Consider the following 10,349-nt stretch of genomic DNA (forward strand, 5'->3'; position numbering starts at 1 on the left):
TGTAACTGAATAGTGCATCATGGAGCAGAAAGACAGGGGCTTTCATATGAATATGATGAATTGTTTGCCAGTTACTTCATTACTTAGCGAAAATAGGTGAACGACAATACATGGCGTCTATGCGAACTTGCATGTGTTCGAAACTTCTACTTAAAAATTATTATAAAAACACAGCAAAGACGGATCTCTATGAAAGTTGTTACAGCTGTAGAGGAACATCTGATCTACAAGATAAAATTATAGTCACTGGCTTCTGATCACTGAACTGTGAGAAAAAGTGTTCGAATATCGATGGTGTGCGATAGTAGGTTGCTGACTCTATAGCTATGCAGCTAATTTTTTTCAAATTGCTTAAAATATCACAGTACAAGTAACACATATCACTCAGGTGAATTCCAGTGGGCGAGTCCATTGCACCATAGTGCTTCATTAACTATGGCTGAGGTCTGAGGCCTCCCCATTGACTACCTCTTTTAATAACTCAGCCCATGACAGCCCACCTACAAATAAAACAATTCTCTTTTGATGCTTTTTTCTCTTGTAAGTCTAAAACATGCTTGGTTTAAGGCAATTTTATTTCATAATAATTTTGTGTCAATTTTTTATGAAAAATAATGACATAATGTCTGTATTGAGTACTGTTTGTAATGTAATGCTACATCTTTAGTTATACATGTTCCTTGTTGCTGGAAATATTGTAATATTAATTCATAGGAATATCATTTCTGAAAATGACCTGTACTATAGTCTAGCCCATGGTTTTTTCCGAAAATGGCTCCAAAATGACCTTTATTACATTTTCTGATACATATTGATGTCCTTATGCTGTGTAGAAAATGTTCCGGCTTCAATTTATTGAGTTGCAGCCATCTGAGGAGAGGCCATATTATTTGAAAATACAACGAGATTACTGTTAGCATAACTTATTGGATTAATCAGGGCAAGTTAGTGGTAGCAATTAATACACTCCTTCTGTCAATGTCAATGGAGTGTGTCATTGCCTTTCTTTTGATTCATTGCATCATTAATATCATTTATGGCTACTATAATTGTGTGGTATAATAATAGCTACAGTAAATAGCTACAGTAAATAGCTATGGTAAATAGCTATTGTAAATTACTATAGCTATAAATAGGTATAGTAAAGTTTGATCTTTATGATAAGCTTACTGCATTATAATGTACACTACAGTGTTGGTGAAAAAAGGATTCAGTTTTTTAAGAATAACATTAGTAGCCTTACACACCAGTGTACATACAGTTATAGCTGAGTTGTTCTCCTCAGCTGTTACATTCATAAGTCATATTGTCTTTATACCAAACCATTACTTTATATATGCTATTGTATTATAATATTTAATTTAATGCATTCAAAATTTTCATTATGCATACAAATAACTTGAGGAGTTTGTTTGAGTTTCAGTAACAAAAATTATGAACCAATTCGATTGGCAGGTTGGTATATGATTCAGATAGAATTTTGTGCCTGAATGTTCTGAGACTATTTTAAAAGATATGAGCTTAAAGCTATAAGTGTTGGTAACCGAGTTAATAATATGTAAATATACCATCTTCTTAAATTAAATTCTACTTATTATTAATTCTTAATTTAGATTCCTTGTATAATACCATTTATGGCTTGTTTGTCATTTTGTGTGATCATGTGAGTAGTTTATTTAGTTTCACTCCCAACTATTGTATGTAGTAATAGCTATTACTCTAACATTTGTGTAGGATGCTGTGTTAAAATTCTCATGATGTGTTATGATTGTTGATGGTAATTGTGTTATAAATAGGTGTGGTCATTTATGCTGGTGAGTCTATATAAAGCATTAGCATCTCTGAGGGATTGTGTGAGCTTACTGAGCTAAGAGGATGGCTGCTCTTGTTGAAGATGATCATGATACTCTTCAAAAGGAAGTGAGTTGTGCCATTAATCCTAACATTCTCCCACTCCATTTGTCTTTCTATTTATTATGGTATATATAATATTTTTCACTATGTATTTGCATTATTATTATTATGCTGCCTGCTTCTAAATGAATTGATATTTGGTCTAGTTATTATGAATATAGCAATTAAATGCTATATGAATTAGTATATTGTTAGCTAGTTGCTATTACAGTGAGCTGCATGCATTAGTGTATGTGTACAGACTAACAAAACTCATGCACCCATTTAGAGGCAGTATTTTATTTCTTTTACATTAAATATATGAAGCAACTTCTATTGTTATGCATATGCAAGAGTATTAAATTACACTGCACAACCCCTGACCCTGGCTCCATCATGCACCACATTATCACGTGTCCCTTTCTCTCATTCTTCTCTTGCTCTTCTTCTCTACTCTCTCTTTCATAGCCTGAGACTGGTGGCTCTGAAGGCACTGCTGGTGAGTATACTTCTGAAAGAGATAAATCTATGCATGGCAATTTTGTTTTAATAAGTGTGTCAAGTTTTTTAAAGAAATATTACATATTGTCTGTATTGAGTTCAATTTGTAGCTGTGTATCATTTATAATTTAATGTTACTCCTAATCATATCTGTAGTTACCTTGTAGCTAGGAATATTGTAATAGAAATTACCAACTATTGTGATTTGCAACCATGTTTACGCTACTCCGTTTTCTTTTCATTGGAAAACGGAGACTTTTAGTCGTGGATACAGCAAAAACTATTCAGATTCAGTGTAGCAGAGTAATATAAACATGGCCTAAAGATGGTGAAATTAGGCATTTCTTTACAGAAACAAATCCTTTCCCAATAGTATTTTCACTATACTGTATGTACATTTAGAATGGCATTATTTTCTATTGCACATAATTCATGAGTGTGTGCATTGTATACCAGTATTTCTAAAGTAAATTATATCATGATCATATAGAAGGATATTGAATCCATGTACTGAAATTGTTTAACCCTTTTCCTTACACAAAGTAATTCGCAAAGATTAATCCTTTGGACAACTTTTTGAATTATTTATGTTGTCATGGAAATCATCCATTTTTCAACGCCACACCTCTTGACCACGCCCAATCAGCCATTTTGATCGTTTTTCATAGAGTATCTTTGTGCCTTTCAAGAGCTCTCAGTAGACCTGCAAGTTCTATTTCATTCACTTAAAAGTGCTCCAAAGCACCTAAACTGCTTGCACCTACATAGATTTTAGCTGCTGCATTTACTTACAACCAGTTTCATTGCCTTTACAATATCATCAACAAATAGTGCCAACAAAGCATTCTTTCACTTTTCTATTCTTTCCTATGGTTTCTATTTTACCACTAATATTATTCAATACCAATTTCTGCCAAGAAGGTGTGGTTTCCTGTAAAACGTACGTGTTTGCCCTAAAAAGAGGCGTGGTAATTGCTTTTTTATTAATTGTTATTACCTTGTTGTAGTTCTACAACAAATTGTCAGGCAAAGAGTTAAAGAACTGTTTGTTGACTTAAGCAAATAGCACTGTGCATTAGTTTACTTACAACTTGTGTATTGGTGATTTGGTGTCCTTTGTTTTGCTTTCTTTGTATATAAAACTTATTAGCATTAGTAATTTTAATTGTCCATTATACCGTATAGCACTTTAATGTTGTGGAGCTAAAATTTTGCAAATTGATATAAATCAATTTTTCACAAAAATAACTTTTGGGTATTTGTGATGTTAGTGCCACGCCTTTAATGGCAATTGAATATTTAGCATGCTAACCCACGAAAACAGCAAAAGTTTTGCTCCTCGAAATTAAAGTGCTATGCTGTACATTCTATACTTTATATCAGAAGTAATGCATTTATTATGCATATCATATTAAACATTAAATTGTTCAAACGTACTACACTTGATTTGGCTATTCATAGTCAGTAAGTAATCTTTATTCTACAGATGATAGAGGTCGTACATCATTACACAGAGCATGTAAAGATGGTAACTATAAAGCAGTTGCTGAACTGTTGCAAGAAAAAGCAGTGGATATCAATGCTATTAGTCACATTGGATTTACACCACTTCATTATGCTTGTGAAGGTCGAGGTGATAAAGGAATTGTTCAGCTTCTTATTCAAAAATCTGCTGGTTGCCTGAAGTTGGGATTGAATGGAATTGAAGAAGTTCCAATACCTGATGACCCTAATGTTCAGTCTAAAGTTAAAGAGTATATCAATCGCACTGATAATCTTAAAGTAAGAGACATAATATCAAAATCAATAAATCAAATGATTTTTGTTATAATAATAATAATTATTATTATTATAAAGGAGAAACAAAGTTAGGGCAGTTAATGTAGGATAAAAATAAAATGATGTACATAATTATTATGGCAGACAATGAAATTTATATAATAGAGAAGTGTCAGTTAATAGAATAAAATTAGTTTAAATGATTATAATAAGGTCAAAAAAGGCTCCATCACAGGTGTCAACAGATCTCTATTATTATTATTATTATTATTATTATTATTATTATTATTATTATTATTATTATTATTATTATTATGTAGCGTACACCACTTGGTATTGCCTGTTATAAAGGACATAAAGAAATAGTTAAACTACTACTGGAGCATGGAGCTGATTTCAATGTCACTGATAATGATGGAGTAAGAGGAATAGTATTGACATAGTATTATTATTATTATTATTATTATTATTATGTAGAATACACCACTTACATTGTGTATTAGTGCCTGTATAGAAGGACATACAGAAATAGTCGAACTACTACTGAAGCATGGAGCTAATGTCAATGTCACTAATAATAATGGAGTAAGAGAAATAGTATAGACATGGTATTATTATTATTATTATTATTATTATTATTATTATTATCATTATTATTATTATTATTATTATGTACTCTTGCTATTATGTAGAATACACCACTTACATTGTGTATTAGTGCCTGTATAAAAGAAGATAAAGAAATAGTTGAACTACTACTGAAGCATGGAGCTAATTTCAATGTCACTGATGATGATGGAGTAAGAAAAAAATATTGACATAGTATTATTATTATTATTATTATTATTATTATTATTATTATTATTATTATTATTATAAGACAGAACAGTAGAATAACAATAACAATAGCAATAACAACAATAATAATAAAAAAAGGAAAATTGAGTTACATCAGCCCGTCCACTGAAGGTGGAAGGACAGATGAGCGACACAGCCACATATGAGCATTTGATCACCACAAACAAACAAAAAGTCTCTGAAACAGGTGATGGCAAACTTCATCTCGAGAGATACCTCTACGACTCCCAACATGGCTGCCGATAGAATGAATGATAGAGGCAGCACTAGGACTCCAACCTCCAATAGCCTCCATAGCCATAGGAAGAAATAGCACACCAATGCGATGGCAGCTTTCAAAGTGAACTATATTCTTCCTCTCTTCAGCAAACTGTAAAGCCCAGCCCTGATCTCTAGCAGCATGAGAGATAGTTAACTGTTGCAGAGGTGAAATTATAAAGCAGCAGGGCAACCAAGGGACCATGAAGGAATGAAGACATCAGCAGGACGAGAACAAGAGCCAGGAATTAGCGAAGGGACTTCCCTTTGAGAGGAAAGAGCTGCAGAGTAAATAATGTCCCTAAGAGCATTATGCCTAGCAATCCTGTCATTGTTCCCACCACATGCTAAAGAATGATCCCCAAAGGGGTCAGAGGGCCGAAGACATATAGGACAATCTGGACCAGAGTCAGACAAAGGGATGCCCAGCCAAAAATGAAGGCAAGTTCGAAACTCAGCATCCAAAAAGTGAAGACCCAAACCAGGAGATGGAATAGCAGTAAGCCAATCTCCGGCATGAGGGATGCTGGAAGACAGAGCTAAAGCCCGGAAACCAGGGGAAGACGAAAGTAATTTATCATAAAGATAATTGTCAATAAGTCGAGACAAGGACTTTTGAGACACTGGCATATCAAAGGAGTCAAATGAGGACAAGGAAGGCAACCCAGAAACAAAGGAAAAGATCTGAAGAGCAGAAGAGATGTATGAGGAAGGAATAGAGGCACCAAGCAGTGACACAATAAGACCCTGACAGGGATGAACAGACCCAATAACAACCAAAATACGCCAAGAAGAACAATAGTAGTTTTAAAAATAGAAATAAAGTCAGAAATGAAATAAAGTCAGAAATAAAATAAAATAAATGTAATAGTGATATATTTATTATTATTATTATTATTATTATTATTATTATTATTATTATTATTATTATTATTATTATTATGTAGAATACACCACTTGGTATTGCCTGTATAAGAGGACATGAAGAAGCAGCTAAACTACTACTGAAGCATGCTGGAGTTGGTATCAATTGCACTAATGTTGAAGGAGTGAGAGAAATTGTATTGACATGGTATTATTATTATTATTTTGTAGAATACACCACTTAATAGTGCCTGTATAGAAGGACATACAGAAATAGTTAAACTACTGCTGGAGTATAAAGCTAATGTCAATGTCTTTAATAGACAAAAAGTATCAGACACAGTATAATAATAATAATAATAATAATAATAATAATAATAATAATAATCCACTCCCCTATCCTTCCACCTGATGTGGATGGGCAAGTCTGACTCTTTCTTCCTTCCCTATATTATTTCTCTTCTTAATACATGTATAGTTTATTCATTTTGTTTTTTTTTTCTCATAGGGCCTTCCCTCTCCTTTCCCTTTTTTGTATTTCTCTATTATTAGTAATGCTTTGTTTTTGCTTTTATAATAATAATAATTCTCTCTTGTCTTTGTGCTTCTTTTTGTTTTTGTTTCTTCTCTTCTTTCCATTTTTGTAATTATGGGTTTCTTCCCCTTTACTCTCATCTCTCTCTCTCCCTCTTAATTCTAATTCTTGTTATAATAATAATAATAATAATATTATTATTATTATTATTAATGACTATAAAATAAAATTCTTTAGTTCTCCAAAATTTATTATTATATTTTTTTCTCCTACTCTCCTTCTCTATATAAAATAACTTAACCTATTCTATTTTATATTTTTACATTTGTTGTCTGCTCATATTATTATTATTACTATTATTATTATTATGTAGTATACACCACTTGGTAGTGCCTGCTATAAAAGACATACAGAAATAGTTAAACTACTACTAGAGAAGGATGGAGTTGAAGTCAATGTCACTGATAATGATGGAGTAAGAGGAATAGTATTGATATTATTACTATTATTATTATTATTATTATTATTATTATAAAGTACAATAATTGGAAATAAAACAGGTTAAAATGCATACACTTAGATGTAGAAAAATATTAAATTTAAGGTGGAAAGGAAAGTTAGAATAATAATTATAATAAGTATTTTTGATTATTATTATTATTATGTAGAATACACCTCTTGGTATTGCCTGTAAAGCAGGGCATACAGGAATAGTTAAAATACTACTACTGGAGCAGAACGGAGTTTATCCATTTATCAATGACACTAATAAACAAAAAGTATGAGACACAATACTTAATAATAATAATAACATTATTATGTAGCGTACACCACTTGGTATTGCCTGTGTAGAAGGACATACAGAAATAGTTAAACTACTACTGGAGCATGGAGCTAATGTCAATGTCACTGATAATTATGGAGTAAGAGACATACTGTACATGTATATCCAGAAATTTATCTGTTTAGAAATTTTTGCATCTGAAAAGTTTGCGCTATTTATTTTTTGTGTAATAAGGATGCATGAATTGTGAATGTGGCATTTAATTTTAATTGTGACCTGATTTTTGTGAAATCCTCATCTTGTTAAATAAAGGTCACAGTAAAAATTACCAAATGTATGGTGATTGGCAACTAACAATAAGCTCAAGATAAAAAAACCTAAAAAACCATTTCAAATAGGAAGCACACAACAAGCAGCCCAAGCAAGCAATCATAAGGTTTAGTGTCCAGTTTCAATACTAAAGGCAGGTTCTCAATATGACACATTGCTTTTGGTACTGCTGTAAGAAACGAAATTAGATTGAAATGTCAGAATAAGAAAAGATTCTATTCTTAACTTTTACAAACACACAGTCACACACTACGTCACTACCATTTGTCTGTCTATAGTACTTTCACATGATTGCAATTGAAATGGATGAAAGCTGGCAATGTGTCATATTGAGAAATTTATGTCAACCCTATACTGCGCAGCTCTACATGTTGCAATGATTAATGAAGACCTAAGGATATTGCTGATATTTATGCTGGAAATGTTTCTGTTCTATAGAATACACCACTTAGTAGTGCCTGTAATACAGGGCATACAGAAATAGTCAAACTACTACTGAAGCAAGATGTTGATGAAAAAATAAATGCTCTAGATGTTGCTGTGGTGTTAGGACGTAGGTGAGTATGATTTATTGGAATGTTTTTGGCATACAGTATATGTTTGTTATTTTAATCTAGAGATGCTGCAATGGCTATAGTCAAAAGTGATAAGTGGGAGGATGCATTATGTAGTTATGAAGTTGGGGATGCAAATGTTTTGGATACAATTGTTGTGGATAAAAGTGTTGGGGATACAAGTGCTGGGGATACGAGTGGTGATGATCGAATATTTAGCAAGTTATTAAAATTTTGCAAAAATAAGAGAAAGTAAATAACTTTTAGTGAATTACAGTGATCATTGATGTCCCTATATTGACAGAGATGCTATTACAACACCAATGAGAAGGGTAATTGAGAAGATGCCAGGTTAATGGGTTGTATATTACATGATGTATTATATATAATGTACATTTTTATTTCTTAATTTTTAGATGTAGCTAAAGTTGTTTTTGATCGCTGCTGTGAGACAAAAGGATCACCATATGATAATGATTATGAGATTACTTATAATTATGAGTTTCTTGAGGATTTTGATCTGTAAGAAAAAACTAGCCCAAATGAATATTTTGTTATTTAAAGTGATGACAGACAGACACAACCTAGTCACTTAAAGAGTGATAATAATGATTGCAAGAGATCAAAATGGCCTCCACAATCAAGATACTCTAGTCAGAATCATTGTCTTAATATTCTTGCAAGTTGCAATTATTGTAATTTATAATTTAATAATTATGATTATTCATAGGCTAATTCACCTAGTGCAGATTTATTGAAGCATCCGCTTGCTGCTACCCTTCTTGATCAAAAATGGAATAAATATGGACGAATAGTCTATTACACTAATTTGATATTTTATTTTCTATTTGTCATTTTACTGACATCATTTGCTCTCACTGTCCATCCTCCAAATTCAAGCAAATGTAAGTTATTTTATATACCAACATATTGATTTGCAAGTTGGTTGTCATTATTATAAGTAGTTTATTAATTATACTATTCACAATAGGTATGGAGATATTAGGAAATGACACTGACACATTTATTGATTGCTTTTCAGGTGATTGAGTTAAACTCATGTGACTATCATGTGACTTTCATTTGTGTTTAGAGGGACGTTCTGCCTATGTTTCTATTGCTAGTGTATTTGTGATTGTTTATTCTATAATCATGTTAATACGTGAACTGGCTCAGGTCATTCAGTTCAAATTAGAGTATTTGTCCAGTTTTGTCAACTACATTGAAGTTCCACTATTTATCTTGACAATAATGTTTACATCAGTACGTAGCAACCAGTGTTATTGTACTCATTCATGGCAGTGGCAGGTTGGAGTGATTGCTGTATTCCTCAGTTGGATTGCACTTGTATTCTCCATAAGAAAGCTACCAGTAGTTGGAATATATGTGGTCATGTTTATAAAGATTTTTAACAACTTTATCAAGGTTGTCGTCCTTGCCTTACTATTAATCTCAGCCTTTGCATTTCCTCTTTATATGATGTTTTATAATCCTCAAGATAGAACAGAAGGAATAGTAAGACTTAATAAAATCCAAAATATTGCCTCTTTTTTCACTCTCTTTATAGCGTACTCCATTTATCACTCCATGGAGGACAATTATTAAAACAATAACAATGACAATGGGAGAATATGATATGGATTCTTTATTGCGACAGGATGATCAAAGGAATGCTCCTGATGTACAGTATCCAGTGGTTACATTTTCATTGATAATTGTGTTTGTGGTTTTAATGCCAATTCTATTCCTCAATCTATTGGTATGGTCGTAGTTTATTAATTTTATTCACTGACAAACTCATTTCATATAGATTGGTTTAGCTGTTGGTGATATTGAAGAAATACGAAAATCAGCTGATGCTTACAGGCGTACTCTAAGGGTAAGAACTGATTATATACACTGTTATAACTGCTTGCAGGTTGAGTTTACACTACCTATTGAAGAATTTCTAAGAACCATTTCAAATGCAAAACGATTGCCAAAGAAAGTGAAG

General features: G+C 32.1%; 1 protein-coding gene across 1 annotated transcript; it reads left to right on the forward strand.

Moving 5' to 3' along the window:
* Positions 1–1,812: 1,812 nt before the first annotated feature.
* LOC105314719 (transient receptor potential cation channel subfamily A member 1 homolog) lies at positions 1,813–10,343 on the forward strand (the record flags this gene model as incomplete). Its single annotated transcript, XM_011409057.2, has 22 exons — positions 1,813–1,920; positions 2,362–2,392; positions 3,881–4,176; positions 4,494–4,592; positions 4,651–4,758; positions 4,866–4,973; positions 6,237–6,338; positions 6,385–6,495; positions 7,062–7,163; positions 7,357–7,467; positions 7,513–7,611; positions 8,241–8,359; positions 8,420–8,608; positions 8,661–8,707; positions 8,773–8,878; positions 8,921–9,035; positions 9,087–9,261; positions 9,348–9,398; positions 9,450–9,871; positions 9,924–10,115; positions 10,167–10,235; positions 10,275–10,343. Coding segments are annotated over exons 1-22 (2,766 nt in total), but the record flags the coding sequence as incomplete, so codon positions are not given.
* Positions 10,344–10,349: the final 6 nt, after the last annotated feature.

The sequence above is a fragment of the Amphimedon queenslandica genome, unplaced genomic scaffold, assembly GCF_000090795.2.
Source record: "Amphimedon queenslandica unplaced genomic scaffold, v1.1 AMPQUscaffold_12613, whole genome shotgun sequence".
NCBI classification, from domain to species: domain Eukaryota; kingdom Metazoa; phylum Porifera; class Demospongiae; order Haplosclerida; family Niphatidae; genus Amphimedon; species Amphimedon queenslandica.